The 18,179-nt window shown below is 34.2% G+C and overlaps 1 protein-coding gene across 1 annotated transcript in view; it reads right to left on the reverse strand.

The window, feature by feature from the left end:
- The window catches only part of MRPS9 (mitochondrial ribosomal protein S9), a 34,170-nt gene that overhangs the window by 4,749 nt on the left and 11,242 nt on the right, over positions 1–18,179 (reverse strand). The window contains 5 exon segments of the mRNA XM_036391512.1: positions 2,196–2,271; positions 5,091–5,173; positions 11,325–11,404; positions 13,682–13,712; positions 13,802–13,864. Of these exon segments, the coding sequence (XP_036247405.1) occupies positions 2,196–2,271; positions 5,091–5,173; positions 11,325–11,404; positions 13,682–13,712; positions 13,802–13,864 (333 nt within the window).

The raw sequence follows: 18,179 nt of genomic DNA on the forward strand, positions 1-18,179 counted from the left end.
AAAAATGCCTATCTTTGGCTGTTCAAGCTGAGTTACTTTAATGTTTATGATTTCCTTTAAAACTGAACAATCAAGGTATTTAAAAATTCAAGAGATACTTGACTTAAAGGGCAACCTCTTGAAATAAATTATCCTTCGCTACTGTGTGGTTCTCCTTCCCCCTTATACCTCCCTCCAAAGTTCTTCAACATGTGATTAAAGAGTACACACCAGTGTGTTAACCCATTTGTACCAAAAGCTGGGATGTCCTGTTACCAAGAGTTACTGGCAGGAGCTCCAGACAGCTGTCACCAGATATAAAGTTATCATACCATCAAAGATGGATTTTTCATATAGATACCGTAACCTGATTTTTGAAGTTTTTTTCACTTACAAGCAGTTATTACAAGTATTTGTTCTTTTCTCTTTTACCAGAGTCTTCTCTAGCACAAAATTACTACTTTTCTTGTAACTTAACAATAGTCCCTGAAAACTACTTTTACCTAACAATATGACACAGACTTGTGGTAAAGCCTTTGAAGAGCAGAAATATGGAAATAAAAACATGTAGAAATTATAGATATTATAGAAGTAGAAAACTTCCAACAGTTTTCACTTGGAGAGCACAAAAGGAAAAAAATCAATAGCTCTGAGTTTGTTTAATAATGTAAACATCACTGAAATTTTTCTTGCAGTGGCAAAAGGTAAGAATTTGAGCAGGAAAGACTGGCAGCTTATACTGAGGCATTTCAAATTTATTTAAACAATGTATTTTACTATAGACTCAGGCTTTGTAGTCTTACATGGGAGAGGCCAGTACAGATAAGGGTTTAGTGTAGGTTTTTGGTTGGTTGGGGTTTTTCTAAGTTTATTGCAATGTACTTTTACAGATGTAAAATGTACTAATGTACAGAATGTACTAAAACCAAGCAGTGAAGAACACCAAACTGTTTGGTTGTACAATTAGACCTGGCACTTGGAGAGGACAAATAGCCATTCCAAATGCAGGAGCTACTGAAAATACTGAAGTCTTAATGGCTTCTACTGCGAGGTAGAGAAAGACTCCTGGGTATTATCAGGATGAAGAATTTACAACAACTACTTCTAACTGATGCTTATGGACCACAATCTGCTGGAGACCTTTTTACATCCCCCACAGACAAGGAAGCCATCACATGCCACTGCACCAGATGACAACTGAGCAAAGGGCATGTTTGCTGCTGTTATGCTATTTTTGCAAAGCTGTTGTTCACAGGACAGACAAGATTGAGGAACACTGCTTCTAGGTGAGAAAACACTTGGAATGTTCAGACAAATAGAGTTACATTCCCTGGTACTGTCATATTCAAGCTTCCAAAAGCTGGCCACATAGACTGAACCTGCTGTGACAAAATCTAATGCTCTTCAGGGGACTGTAGGGAAAAGCTCTGAGTGAGAAAAAAGTGTATGACTATTAGGATGAATAGTCTTATACCCAGAGAAAGATGAAAAGGATGACTCCAAACCTACAGAATGATACAGTTTGCAGACACTGAGGAAGCTGCAAAACTCCTCCCTCCCACTATATTCATACCAAGGAAAATGTAACAGGAGATATCTGTATCAAACCACAGATCTATACAGCTTTTTGTCTTCTGTTATTTGATTTTGTAGTCAATCACTAAGAATAAGGGCTCCTTATTTCTAGTAAGCCCTCTGTGATTTTTCTATCATTACCATGTCATCCTTAACATTAAATAACTCTGTACAGGTTAGCTATTGTACAAATCCATTGCATTTCCCTGTGTTGAATATTCCCCTTCTCTACAATCAGTAACAGCAGTTCTAGCCCTGTCTATTTTTCATCTGTAACTATAATAAATGACTATTTCTATAATAAATTCTTATAACCCATTCCTGACCACATAATTAGATAACAAGGAACAAGTGCTCTAGGTCTCACAATGTTGCCAGGAGAAAAACTAAATTATGGTAATAACAATGGAAAGTTCTTAAGAGCTCTGTATTGTGCTAAATAAAAGATATCTACACAAGTCACTTCAGAACAACATGAATGTGACAGTGCTGTGAACATATGCAGACTTCATCAGAAGACAGAAGATTCTTTTGAAGTGGACCTCCTTCTGCATAATACCTTTCCAGTATCCAAAAACACACCCAGAGTCCAGATTTTTAAGACACAAGCCTCCTTAAGATTGGGAAGATTAATTACTTACATCATCATCTGACACTTTTTCTAACAACATTTCTTCCAATTCAATCTTAGTCAGCCATCTGCTGCCAGCCAGGTTTCTGTTTAAAATATCACATATATTCTTCCTTTAGTTAACCATGCAATTAGAGTTACATCACAAAAGACCACACATACAGTCAGTCTTTGTTCAGAAATACATTTTCCATTACAAATGAATGCAGATCACATTCCTATAGTAAACATGAGAAGGCCTACGTTAATTTTAAAAGATTTGCCTTTTGAAAGGTGTGGTAACTTCATGTATTGAATTAACCACATGACCATTATGAGTGTCAGCTATGCATTATTCATATTATTGAAGTCAAAGATTGAGTTAAAGTAATACTGTAATAGGATGTGATCTTCCCCCCAGCTTACGACTTACTTTTAAAAGCCTGCTGCCAGGAAAAATTTGGTATACTAGCAGCACAGAGCAAAATCAAAGGCGGAATGTTAAAATCAAATTCTTTTGCCACTGGTCTTTACTTTTCTGATCAATATAAAGAACAGCACTAGCAGTAAGCATAGTCAAAGTACTAATGTAGCAGTGACACCCTGTGTTCTATCTACTGTGTAATCTTGAGCTGCTCAGCACAGTGACTGCACTGATGGTAGCAAAAGCAGAAATTTCTAAGATAACAGCCTCATACAGGAGAGATGCTAAGGCAAAGAAAAACCAGTGCTTGAAGTAAATGTTTGAAATATATATGATATGAAGTGACCAACTAAACAGCCATAAAAATACATACCAACATTATCAGGTAAATTTAAAGCAAATACGTAACTAGCTTCTTAAACTCCTCGGGTTTTTTAGAAACAGTGTTTTCAGCAGCATGAAGGAAGCTGTGATTCAGTAAAACATTCCTTCTGAAGGTGTTTTTAAGGAGTACTACTTCTCAAGCATGCATATTAATGCTTTTCTGAGTCAGGACGTGAGAAAGGATTATTTAGAAACAATGCAGATTTTAACAATGATTTTAAAAAGCTTCCAATCCTGATCTAGGTATATAGGTATCTATATATAGGTATATAGGTATATATATAGGTATATAGGTATCTATATACAGGTATATAGGTATATATATCTATAGGTATATACTTACATTTACATACTGTTACTTGCTACTTCCACTAAAGCTGGAAAAAATTTCTTGCATGTGAAAAGCTATAAACTTTAAGTAGTTCAGATCAGGTCCTAACCCTACAGTTAATATTACAGAATGGATTCACAATAGATTATTTTCTGGGAAAAAAACCCTAAACCAAACCACTAACTCCATGCCTCTCAAACAGAAAAACCAGCCCTTCCCACTAACCCTCTGCCTATACTTAGGAGATAAATTATCCTATCCAGACTAATCTCAGAGGAAGTACCATATCCAGTGTGAGAAGTAAGTATCAAAAATTCTTTAAATTCTCTGAGCTTTACAAACCTAACAGGGAAAAAACCTTTCATCTCTGACTAGCTTTAGGTCGTTTTTCACATCAGTAAATCCACTGGCTGAGCTCTGTGAAGAGTCAGGCTATTTTTCAGCAGCATGCAGCAAGAAACTAAATTCATTTGTTTTCTTGTCTGCTCAGAACCTAACACAAATCTATAATAAAACATTTTGTGGGTCACAGAATGCTATTTATATCATGAAGAAACATGAACTTCTGTTATTTAAGAAATTGAAATAATCTCAGCAAATTAATCCTTTCTCTTCCTAACATAAATAACAAATGGCTGAAATGAAGAAGTGACAAACCAACACGATGTGCTCCTGGAGCAATGCATAAATCTGGCTAGAAAATACACAGCAAGAACAAAGATAAAAACAACTTGGGACTGGGAAAAAATAACTATACAGAAAAGCAGTAAATGCCTAAACCAAAACTTCCTAGCTGTAGCCATTTCTTTTAAACACTTACTTAACTTAATTTTCTAATTTGAAATCCTTGCAAGAAATCTCAGAAAAATCAAGACTACAGTCTAAGAGGAGCAAACAGCACCTAAAAGCATATCCTGATTGGATACACCTAGAAACCAACAAATGTAGATTTCCCATAGCTTCTGGTTGACATGGAGCTTTTCTGTTCAGTGGCTAACTAGATGAAGAGCTTGCTGTTCATATTAGGGAAGTTAAACAGAAAAAAACAGACACTAAATTCAATTACTAATAGTGGTAATAATTAAAGAAATCCAGCCAAATGAGCTTTTCTAAAATCACTAAGTTTTGATGATTTCTGTTCAAAGCCTTTAGAAGAAAAATAGTGAAATTAAGTATTTTGAGACTCTTAAATATAAATATTGGTAAGTTAAAATACTCAAGAACTGTAATTAAATACTATTAAAGAGCTCAGCCTTAGATCTTGAGATTTTAAAAGTAGGAACATTGTAGTTGGTACTTTAAAAGCCCATGTTTTTTTAATAAAAAGTTTACCTCTTTTTTTTTAAATGCTTTAATAAAAGACATAATTAGAAAAATTCATACAGAATTTATGTTTTTTATATATATAAAACATTCATATATATGAATAGACATGTTTTATAAAGAAACATAGAATTCTGGATATTTTCTGTTCATTTTCAAATCATACTTCAGAACTTTTACAAAGCAAAGAATATTGAAAAGAGCAGAGAGAGTCTAAAGAGTACGATAAATAGATGGGATTTCTCTACTCTAACAATGAGAAGCGAGTGCTCCACACATATCTGGTAAAACTTTTCAACATGAAATTACCATACAAATATTACACAAGGAATAGAGCAAAAGCCTGAAAATGTGTTTGAGGAAAAGAAGGCAGGTAGCATGGGGAACTACCAGAAGTGCCAAAACAGAATATGAAAGCACATTAAGAAAACTACTACCAAAATTCATTCTAATTGGAAGCTTACCTTTTTTCCTTCTGAAGAGGAAGGTCTTGAGCTGTCAGCTGGTCTTGATGTTTCTGAACGTTCAGAAATTTTTCATATGTTTCCTTAAATGCATATGGAAGAAGTATTTAAATAGATTTTTTCATTTAATATTTAAATTTTGCTACTTAAAACAAATGTTGTTTAAATGGTTTTACTCTTCAAACACTTAAAATACAGAGGTCAGAGAACAAGCAGAGCTCTGGAAAAAAAATCATGTGCAGTTCAAAATGACTGATTTTGAATTCTGCAACAGTGTTTCTTGCCTTCTTACATATGCTTTAAAAAAAAAAAATCTCAGCTGTATACAGAAAGACAACTACATTTGTATAATGAATGCAACTCCAAAACATACTGCACCATAATTTCATCAGTGCATTCACATTTTGGTTTGACTTCCTCAAAATACTGACAAGGTTTAAGATGTATTTAATTTCATTTAGTTAGGATTTTTGTACATGTAGAAGTATCAGATTTACTGGTGGTCTATATCAGTCACAACTTCTTACCCTGGCATGTCTACATGGATACAAAGTTGCACATTTATCACAGTAAGCATTTCTGTTCTTTCAACTGTGCAGACAGACCTACTCTGAATTTTCAGTATTTTTAAATAGTTTTCTCAAAATTCTTAGCTATATTATTATTTTCAAAAAATGGCCTGACAGCGATTTTAGGGGTTTTTTTCAGTTCAGAAACTTATAAAGACTACTTGTTCTAAAATATAACCTCTAATACTCTTAATTACAGCAGTGATCCAAATGCAAAGGTAAATAGGATTATTTGAAGAAATAATTATAAACTATATTGAAACAACAGGACAGTTGTACTACAACCAAGTACTTCTATGCCAAATAATTTACTTTCATTTAGGAGTGAAATAGAAAGCTTATAGTCACTTTCCTATACTGTACTAATATGAATTTTAGCAAATACTACAGACAGCAAGAGTATAAGAATTAGTGGGAAAAAGCAACAATAGTTTAGGGATTTTTATTTGTATTACTTAAAAAAAACAGTAAAGAAAGTAACATGAGATATCTCTGTGCTGTCAGATATTAATTAATGAAATATTAGTTCTTAACATAAAACTGGGATTTATAACAGAATGCAGTGAAATATCGGCAACAGCTTAAAAAGAACAAAAAATAGAAGTCCCTTGCTTAGTTATAAACACCTACTGTTCAAGCTGATTTTTTCATTAATATAAAATACACCTGCACATACACTAAAAATATTTGTACTAAAAATGTATGAACAAAGAACAGATTGTTATCTGAGCTGCACTCAAAGCATTTAAATAGGGGCAACTCACTGAAGTCTCTGACGCAGGTCACTGATGATATTTTTAATGCCACAATGGAACAAAATATTTATACAATAATTCCACAGTTAAAAATCTTGAAGTACAAATTCGTTCACTTTTGAGACAGCATTAGAATTCATGTATTATAGCAGTAAGCCTTTCAGAAATCCTTTCTCTTTCGTGAGGTAATTGTATCAGATAGGAACTAGGAAAAAAATTCAAATTAAAAAAAGTTTCTTTATCCTCAAACACAGGCAATATTACATAAAAGAGCAGCAATCCTATTTTCAAGTATTTCCAAACCTCACAAATATAACCATAGTCCTCTAAGGAAACAGGATACAGTATTACTACTGTGGGCAAGATTTATGTCACATCACTCTAGTAATCTTAACCCCATTCAGAGCTGAGCATTAGGCTTCAAACATTATTGCCTGTACATTAAAAGCAAACACAGTTTAGGTTAGAGAGCATGAGGTGTGCCTGCACCAAGCAATTTTTAGGTATCTGTAGTTAAGTACTGGCAAAGAATGAGTTTGGAAGCTTGTGCTTGGGACCACAGAGTGAGGGAAGAGAAGGGGAAGGAGGGCTGTGTCTGTCCCTCAGCAAGCTGGGGAGAGCTCAGCTGGAACAGTCAGAGAATGAACCTGATGAGCTCCATGAGTGTCTGCATTTGGAAGAAGTCAAGCCAGGCACAAAGATGATATTTTGGTGTCAGATGCTTAGAATTCTGACGTACTGGTTTATCAGGTCTTATAAATGTGTATGGAGGTTTTTCACCTTACTGCCACTCTTGACTTACCTCTTGCCTTCAAAGGCAGAGGGTGTCACCACTCTACCTGCAAAAGCAGCCTCCTGTCTGCCTCCTCACAATCACCCATTCTCCTCCAATGCATTCTGGCATACATAGTTATTTATTAGTACGGTCAGCAAAAATACATGAACAGGAGCTCAACACAGCTACAACGCAGCTCCTTAAAAAAGGACACCTGGAAGTAATCACAGCTGTGACCTTAAGAGACTGACTACAGTCAGAATTGCTTCTAAACAGCAACTCAAGAATTTTCAAATTTTCAGGTAACATGACACAAGTCAGAAGAAGACTTAAGGATTTTTTCATATTTGGAAATGATTGATAAACACAGCCAAATAAAATAAGATATGGGTTACGATCTACCACTTTCTAGCCTCAGAAATTAATTGTCAGTTACAATGACAAAAGGGTTTAGAGCAGCAGCAACAATAAAATTTTCCTGAAGACCCTCCCTAGGTAATCCCAAAGAACACCAACACTCCACAGCCTGTTTAAGTTTTAAGAATGTGCACTTTTAAGAATTAAAATTATCTCTTTAAACTGTTCTGGTTAAATTACAGCAATCATGTCTATTCAGACAAAGAACCCTTTACTCAGGAGATGAAGTCAAGCAACATTGAAAAGTAGCATTTTAAAGTAATTCCAAGTGTAAGAGAAATGTTAAATATAATTTCCTACATATTTATGGCAATGAAAGTGGACTTGGAACTCTTTATAAAATTTTGGTCTGAAGTACTAAAAAAAAATAAAAAAATTGATGCATGTATCTTATCTCTGTATAGAGATAAAGCCAACAGACTGAAAGAACCACTCACATGTGAAGTAAAGTATGTGGATGAGCCTTTGCAAAATCAGGAATCACATGTAATGCCCAATAATTTATCTGACAAATCTTCACTCCCCAACGGCTAAAGAAAGCTTCTGAAGACACACTTGCTTTTTCAAAGCTGGCAGGTGAAGATTTTACTAATCACTTGAGGATTCAATAGTCCAATTCATGACTGTACACATCTGTGTGTCTTGTAAACTCAGCTATTACACAATCAAAATAGCTGATTTTACAAGATTGACTATGTACTGAAACGCTTCCATTTCTAATAGAGATCAAATTTCAGATCTCTACAAGGACACTTAAATAATTAAAAATTATTTTACTCTGCATTAAAAAATAGGGAAGAAATCAGCAAATGAATCCCTAAAAGAGATTTTTACGGGGAAAAAAAATTCTGTCAACATTTTAGTTAAGATATGCAGCAGAGCCCACATTTTACCTCAGTTTGCACTTTACTTTGTTTCTTGTGCTTTGAGTTCAGCATACACTTTGAATGGTTTTAAGTTTTGGAATATTTTTGAGAGTTAAAATGCTCAATTGTTAGAGTATTTACCTCCATCCATAAGCCCTGATATTTCTGAAAAATGTACAAGCATGATTACATGGAATTACTATTTTCCTGTGCACAATAGTATGAAGATACCATTTTGTCTTGTTCTGCACATTACAAAAATGGTATTATTCTAAAAAACTTTTAAGAGAAATGATGATCAAATGCACTATCAAACATTTGTGAAATGGTGTTTCATGCAATGAACAGTTTTTTGTATATCAGAAGAAAAATAAATGGTCCTTTTCCCTACAGCTAAACTTTATTCAACAAGGAGAACAACAACAATAATGCATGTAACAAATATCTCATATAATAGTTCATTTCATATTGAAAGCCAAACATGTATATTGGCAATTATAATACATACAAAGATAGCTTATTTTCAGTAAGTGGACAATACTTTTTATAAGCGCTAACTAAACAATAATGCTATGCCCAGTTATATAACTAACAGGTAATAAAATTCAAGTTCCACATGAGCCTATGTAATTAATGGCATACAAGTTTAAGCTAAATAATATGTTTATCTTGCTTATTAGATTTAATGTAGCAATTTAAAAGACATCTTCAAATCAGATTGATTACTTACACTAGGCTGTATTAACATACAACTCTTTTCTAGACAAATTAATTAGCTTTGAGACTTAGGAATACATTTTGTTAAATACACATTAGTTTAATAAGTGGCTAAAACAATGTTGGGAATTTCATGCAGATTTTGGCTCTCATTTGGCCAACTTAGAAAAAAACCCTGTTAAATCTCACTTAATGGATTTACATTTAAAGAAGCCTATTTAATGAAAATATTCAGAAACAGTTGAAGAACACTCAAGTATCCTATACTAATGAAAAATGCATTTGTCAAGGCCATTTGTTTGAAGGTGGTTGCCACGCTCTTAGAAACAAAATGCGCACTATACTTGCAGAGATTTCCAAGGCAAGCTTGCATACTCTAACTGCTAGGAAGAGCTAAAAATAAACTTGTGCTCCTTGTAAAATTTGTAATTTCTTCATTATGATGGAATGCAACAAAACATCTTGCCCTTGGGTTGCTCTGTTTCAGCCAAAACAAATGCAAATGGCTTGTCAGATGACAGCTGTTTGATAAGGCTCCTCTACAAGACCTGCATGCTTTACTTTTTTCCGTGAAACTTAGGATGAAAGGCAGAAGGGAGGAAGAGAATTAATGTAGCATACAGTCTAAAGGCAATGCTACAACCGTGATTAAGTAGAAAAGTTAAAAGGCACAGATTTTCCACAGCCTTGCTGTGTGCAACCCATCCGTGTAACAAGTTGACAGGCCTAGCGCGTCAGCTCCATCATCCTCTCCGACAGCTAAAACGCAGCATTGCATCCCTTTTCAGAGAAAATTTGCGTCTGCACCATGAAGCGTTGTACATTATTTCTTAGCACTGCAGGGGGCTCAAGTCCATATGGAACCTTCACAAATATTACCACAGATCAAACCAGCAGCGTTTCGAGGCAGATTTGACATACCTATTTAAATGAACAGCAGGGGTCCTCGGGCTGCCTTGGGCTGTGCAGGAGAAAACCTCTGTGGAAAGCCTATGCTGCAGCTCCATTACTCAGCAAAGACACTCTCTACATTTATCATTCATTTCATTTCTGCCAGGGCAAGAAGCTCATTTGCCCAAGGTCAGCAACAAAAAAAAAGAAAAAAGGAAAAAAAAAAAAGTGGGGGTGTTTTTTATTCTCCCAAAGAAATAAATGTACCTGACAAGAGGGGATTTTGTCCTTTGGGTACATAGAACTCAAATAAATATCAGATCATTCTAATAAAAACACTATACTCAGTATAGCTGTGCACTGAATTTGTGACCATTTGTTTTTCTGACAACTGACTAACCATAGAACTAACTTCTTAAAACTATCTAATGAGGAAACAAAATCTGATGTGAATATCCAATTAAATATTTCTGCATTATTATATTATACATTATTAATGCTTTTGTCTTCTATAAGTACATGTAAGAAACATTAATGTCTTCTCACAGACTCTTCTAAACATGCAGATAATGCTTGTGCTACTGAGGATCACAGATATGGAAGGTCTGTTCACAACCCATGTCAAGACTCAGGGTCTAGTGGTGTTCTATTAGATAGAGCTTTTTTCATAAAGGTAAAAGATGCAGATCCCTTACTCCTGGAACCATATTAATCAGAAAAAGCCTTAAGTTTGCATGAATAGAACCATCTTAGAAAAATCAATTAAGCAGTTTAAATGCAAATTTTCTTCACACTAAATGTCAGCACAAATAACATTTCCTATAGCTTTGCCCTTCACAGAGGAAAAAAAAGAACTATTTTTTATTCTACAATGAACTTTGCTAGAACTAGCCATTTTTGTTGTATGTGCATTCTCCACTACTTATCTTTTGCTACCAACTACAGTTAGACAGAGCCTACAGGAAAGTGTTCAGACTATTCAAAACCAGTCCATAGTCAAAACTGTAAAATGAACCAAAAATTAAAGGAAGAACTATTATGTAGTGTGTTCTCTTAAATGTGACATAAAAAAGTTCATAATAATGAATATTGTGACACAAAAACATACACTGCATGTAGCTTCAGATGTGATATTATGGCCTTCTGTGAAAACATAACTAAACCCAGGAGATCCTGGGTACATCTCTAGAATAACATGCAATTGACTGGGAGCTGACATTATTTATTACAGATAACATACTTACATGCATTAATGAATAATACGACTGCTTGCCAGTATAAAAGAGGAAGTGAAATGGTCGGCCATCTTCTCCCCACTGGATTTCTAATGGAAGGCAAGATTAGACAAGAAAGCAATATACAATCCCTAAAAAAAATTCCCTTGTATCTAACTGCTTAAGTTATAAACCTCTGTCATAATACTGTCTTTCTAAATATCAGAGAACAAAGACATTTTACAGGTGTTCAATCTGCCTGGAAATCTAATAGTTCAGACAATCTCTTTTAAAGCTGATCTCCCTCTGCAACTATAAGAAAATATTAACATTATAATTGTAAATAACATTTTACATAAGGAAGTCCCTCATGTACAATTCTAAAAGATTCTATAGGTGGTATTACAAATAGAAGTATACATTTTAGTGTAAAAAGAAGTACAAAGTAAGAGACAACTGAAATCTACATTGAAAAGTGAAATATTAGCAGCTCTGTCAAAAACAGTGCTAAAACAAAGAAGGTTGTTATTTTATTAGGTTTTATTTATAATACATCTAAGCTAAACTAAGTACATTTGTCTTTTGTGGGCAACAACCATATTCAGAACTTGGGTTAGTTTGGAACTCATTTTTGTCATTACATTTGGGATATTTAAATACAAAGACCTATCCTACAGTTTACATAATTAGTTCAGCAAGAAAACAAATGTTTCATATTAATTCAGAATATCCAGTGTGTTCTATTCATTACAAAATATTATTTAAAGTAAAATTTTGACTTTGGAGGAAAAAAAAAGGCAAACTTAGATAACATAACAAAGATCTCTTTCAAATAAAGAAAAACTACAAAAATAAAAACCTGGGAGCTTTTTACAAATTGAACTGTAGAGAAAGCCACAGCCATTTTATCCAGTGAAGTTAATTAAAGCTACCTGTAATCTGAGGGCAAAGATAAGACTCCAGAAACCTGTCTGATAAGCACAATATATATTGGATTGGAACATCAAGATATATATACATTCAGAAGCTGAATGTAAAGATACAAAACTTAGCAGAAAAGAAAGAATACAGGGGACTTTTACCCACATATACTACTGGTGTGATTTTCCATGTATGCAGTTGTGAAACCATATTTTGTTGAAAAAACTGTTGTGGAAACTTTCCAAAGTATAAATTTAAGTTTTTGTACTTCAAAGTTATTGAAGACGCAATACATAGACGAGACAAAGCTGCCTTAGAAGAGATACTTATTGAATGTGTTATTTTTAGATATAAATACAAAACTAAACATTTATACTAATTTGCTCTTACAGTCCTCAGGATATTGCTAGCATTTCAAAGAATGCTTTAGTCCTGAAAGCATATAGAATATTAGCTTAGTTCTTCCATAAAACAGCCCTTGGATTTTAAAACTACTAAATTATTAACTCTCTCCTACCCTTTCAATTTTTACTTTTTTACTTCACAATACAGGGAAGTTGAAAAATAAGGCATGATACCATTTGAAAGCTGAAAATCCAAAATTTCAGATAGTTTAGACTGCTTTCCAAAGACATGAAGTCCCCCAAAAAACAAGTATCAATTATTCCAGCAACAGGAAGCAAGAAGGAAAATTTTAAGATTTTAATGATAATCAGAAATGTTTATCTCGGACCTGATAGCTCAGTGAATGTAGAATTTCACACCCATGCTACTAGTTCATACCAAATACTAGTCAAAAACAGGTTTTGACCTTATCTTTCAAATGTTCTATTTAATTTTAAATTGCTGATTTTAGTGAACTGACCAACATACTGGCATATCACTGACATCTGGGACTCTATACGGTGTCTCAGGAGCAAGACCAAAGACAGTATGGACAGACATGCAGAGTTAGGACTTTAAGGTCAAAGAACTGATTAGGAGAGGTTCCACTCTGTCTATTATTTGAAAAATTCACACCTGTAATTTCTAATCTTCTAGAGCAACAAAGTTACAAAGTTACAAAGAAAACAAAGTTACAAAGAAAACTTTTGGTTTAAAATAGTATTAAGAATATTTTACGGAGGTGATAGACAGCTCTGACAAAAAGCTACTGAATTTAACAAAAGGTTTTCCCATGACTTCAAGAGATTCTATGCATCATTCTATTTATTGCTTATTTTTAAACAATGAAAAACATTTATCTTAGTCAGTTAACGCAATTTCTGAGAAGATCAGTGGTACTCTGGAATAGACTGATAATTTTTATCCTAAACCACAGAATATCAGAATAGACTTTTACTGCTCATGTTTTAGTAGTCATTAGGAATATAGGGAAAAGAGCCAATCCATAAAAATAAGAAATTCTACATATGCAACAATCCTAATACTTAGAAATAATAAAAAAAGTATCTAAGAACACTTACTTCTCTGCTCTGGAAAAACTTCAGTAGGATGCTGTAAATAAATGAAAAATATCAGCAAAAGGGAAAAGTTACTCCAAGTAACATGCTACAGTTATTCAGAAATGCAACAAGAAATCCTACCTTCATCAGAGGTCTGGCTTGTTTGTCGAATAAGCCAGAAGGAAAGAGATAGGCAATAGCTCTCTGAAAAGAAGAAGAAAGATCTTGTATGTGACTTTTTTCCCACAAAAGCATCATCAAAAACATTTATTATGTATTTTCTTATGCAAAAAATAGCAAATAGCATAATTCTTGTATAGTAGGCAACAAATCAGTAAGAAAATATGACACATACGTGATGTGCTGAAAAGAAAAGCAGATCATTTCTTCTGGAATTCTGAGAAGTAAAACATCATTCTGAAGGTTGTACTCTACTGCATTAGAATGAGTGAACTTTCTTCTGCCAAATTTAGTTTTTATGGAATGCATTTATCATAACTTACCATAACTACTCAAGTGCAAAGACCACCTTTATACACAATGACTTTCCAGCAAAATTTCAAGTGCTGTGACTTCCAGAGGAAATCACAACACTTATTTATTTATCTTTCTGAAAATATCAGTGCTTCCTAACAGTGCCTACTGACAGACCAAGCATAGAAATTTTATTTAAGGCAACAGGAAAAAGCCAAATTTTAAACATTTGGAATCCCACTTTCTACAATTTCCAGACATAGTTTCCTCATGTCTAAAAAGCCATGTTTGTTGTTGCAGTAATAGCTATTTTACATAGCCTAAATAAGCATTTCACTGATCACTGCATTTGGAAACAACTGTGAATCACTAAAATCTTTGCTGAACTTGAACTAACTGCCCAGAGAAGAAAGACTCATGTGACATCATTTTTTTTCCTTTAGATCCCCAAAGGTTTGATAAAACACTTTAGAAAAAATATATGATATTCATCACACTCATTGTTTACTGTTTTCACTAAGTACAAGGTACATACTGTATTTTGACTTAATCAATATTTACCAGTATTTATGTGATATATAAAATGAGCATTACTTGCCTACAACAAATGAAGTTAGTATACCAATATTCCAAACCATTCTGGCCAAAATGTAGGGCAAAGCACCTTACAAAGTTAAGCCCTATGACACACATTTCTGCTCAGTATCATCTTACTCTCCCTCTTCAATGTAACTAAACCATAATTAGTAATGCAAAAACATACATTTATCAGAACTGTTTATTTTAATTTGTTTGTAAAAACAAACCAGAAAAAGCCAGCCACCAAAAGCTCCCAGATGTAGGAGTCTGGCAAGTGTAGCCAACTTCAGACAGTGGGTAGCAGAGCTTCAGACAGAAATATTGTGCTTGTACAGTAAAATGGACCAATCAAATAAACCCTTCTGGCAGTGGTCTCATTTATATTTCCATTAGACAGTACAGAAAAGTAGAATTACAATAAAATCTGAGGTTAAAATCTTCTCTCAAGAAGAATGGCTCTTTGTTAGTTAGGCTACCTTAGGGCTATTACTTGCTGATAATTTTTTTCCATAGACTTGGAGTGCTTTGTCAGTGCTTCAACAGATTTAATATGCATGGAGTGTAAAAAGACCTAACCTATTACTTTCATTAATCCCCTACTGGCATTCTGAACAGAAATTTTCAGAATTCTGAAGCAAACAAAAGGCTTAACTTGATTTTATAAAATGGTAATTTTGTTTCTCTTAGTGACTACTGTATTCCCATTTGTTAGTCAATGGGCATTTTATGCATACACACAGTAGGTGAACACCTATTTATGAACAAATGGGGATTAATTATGATGACAAGAGAGAAATCTACTGTGAGCCAAATGATGTTAAACCAACACCTTATATAATATATTAATAGAAATTATTACAGGGTCCTGAGACTGACTGTGTGTGTATTTAAAACATAATCTTTATACAAGCATTTCCAGAATCTCAGCCAAAACAGTTACTGTAACTATGACACCTTAATAAATGCCAAACATAACAACTTAACATTTACAATGAAAAAAGTAGCTGCCATCTGAGACCTTCTACTTCTTGGAAAGTTTATTTTATTGCTAAGTGTAGACTCATGTCTTTCACACTACAGCATGAACACATCCTGTATTAAGAAATCCTAGCATCTACACTCATATCTCCACACAACAACCTTTTATAAGCTTATTTTTTGTTGTTGCAAAATGGAAATAAATAGTCTTCCTGACCTCTCTCTTTTTATGGAAAGGCAATCAAGGATGAACTATCTTGGAATGCAACAGATTTCAGTTCAGCTTTATTCAGAATTTTCTTCTTACTTTTACATAGCTAGGTTCTCAGGCTGTACTTTACCAACTACATAGAAAGTCAGACTGTCTCTTGGGAGCTTCATCTACAGAAGCTGACTTTGTCTATGCAAATGTTTCATTGTTGTAGAAAAATCTTTTAAAAAAGCCCTGTACTAGCAATATAAAAAGATGGCGGATCAATCTGAGGAATTACATCAGAATTAGTCTCTCCAAACTGCAGCTGAAGCACACAACCATGAAATTATTTTCCTGAAATCTTTTTAAAATGTCTTCAGATATGGAACGTAGGTTTCCTTTCATGAATCTCCAGGTCTCAAACCAAAATTCAATAGAGAATTAACTGCATGTTAGTTGCATTTTCCTGAACAGAAAAAGCAGGTGAATGTCCCTCTTAAGACTTTATAATCAAGGTGTAAATGCTAGCAGTGAAGTTCCCAAGAAACCTTTACATTTAACTGCAGTTTCCCATTCCAGAAGTGGTTTTCACCTCAAGGGTCCTGGCCCATACCCTTTTTTAAGTGCTTATTTGGACTTGAACTCCAGATTAAAGAAACTGTTGTGCTGAATATGAAGAACTACTTTCTCAGTGTCATCATGTCAGCTATAGAAGACATATTCCCCCCATTCTAGACTCCACAGGTTCTGGGGCTGCAATTTCACATTTTGTTTGATAAATCACACTGTTGCCATTGTCTTTGGAAATAAACCACAACTTTCTAAAAGTGAAACATCCATAATTATTTTCAGCAGAATCACAATTAAAAATCCTGGTACCTAAAAACACAACAGTATTTTCAAAAATAACTACATAAAGTACTTGAAAACAGTGGAATGGGTACAGTCTGCTTCTGCTATGAGTTACTAAAAAAAATAAGTCATGTTTTTAAGGATTTGAAAATCTTTGGTTTTGAATTTCACTGTTGATCCATACAGAGAAGAGGAAAATACCCAGTAGTCACACCTTTAAAAGCAGCAGATTATAATGAACACATTAGTGACAGGGTAGTTTACATCTGACATTGCTTAAACTGTACAGCTGATAAACTTAACTTTCCTGTACCAAACTAAAAGAAATCTTGTTATATCATCATTTGTTGAGGGACCAGAAGAGTCAATATACTGCCCACAGGATGAAAATGTCTTTCATTTGCAGCTTTATGTTTGAATTCAAGCCAGTTGGAATAACAAGTAAAACCTTCATCCCAATTAAGAAAAAAAGCCCAAAATCAGAGAAACCCAAAAAATCTGGCATTCCTTCAAACACACAAACCAATTAATTAAATAATCTGTCCAGCCCTGCATGGGTATGTCATGTAAATTCAGTGTACCTGCCACATCCTCACCTTTCCTCTTCCCTGTGGATGTTGCACATCCTGACCACTGATCGTTCTTCCCTTCCTACCACCTCCCTACAAGCCAAGAAGTTGTTTGCTCATTTTCTCACACGTCAGAGACTAACTCTGAATGAAATAAATTCAGCCAGGCCAGTCAGAGTTACTTTTTCTTTTGCTTTTTATTTCCCAATGTCTTGACAAACTAAGAATTCAATACTTTAATTCAAATAGAGTTGACTGAGTCATACTGGGGTAGAAGACTTCAACAGTTCAGTTCTTCAATTGATCTTGCCCATTTTTATTGAAGCTCAAACACAAAACATTCCACTAATTCCCATTGCTCAAAACATGTGCAAAGATAGTTATCTAAATAACATCCAGTGAAAAAAGGTATTTTAGGGAAAGGAAAGAGGAAAAAAAAATTTGAAAAACCAAACACACACCACCTCTACCCTGGGGCTCCTTTGCTGCAGCACCCTTTTTGGCAGCAGGCTCAGAATCCAGCTCATTCCTTTTTAAATATACACAAAATTTTAATCATCAAAACACTGAAGTGAGAAGTGACACTTTATGCCATAACATTTTAATGAAACACCTGAGCAAAAGCTGTTTCAGCTTCTACTCCTCAACTTGATCATAAGAGAGCCACTTCCCTTCTTAAACTGTGCCTCTTGAATCACATCATTTAGTCACTGTACTTCATCACCTCTTAGACCGAGATGTTTTCTGGAACAGCTGTTTTCCTCCTAACCACACTAGCAGTATTCTTTAACAGTTTTCAGCATCCAAAATCCAGAATATCTGGTGTAAACCCAGGAATGAATGAAACAAAAATGGGACACAAAATGTTAACTCT

The sequence above is a fragment of the Molothrus ater genome, chromosome 2 (genome assembly GCF_012460135.2).
Source record: "Molothrus ater isolate BHLD 08-10-18 breed brown headed cowbird chromosome 2, BPBGC_Mater_1.1, whole genome shotgun sequence".
Classification (NCBI taxonomy): Eukaryota; Metazoa; Chordata; class Aves; order Passeriformes; family Icteridae; genus Molothrus; species Molothrus ater.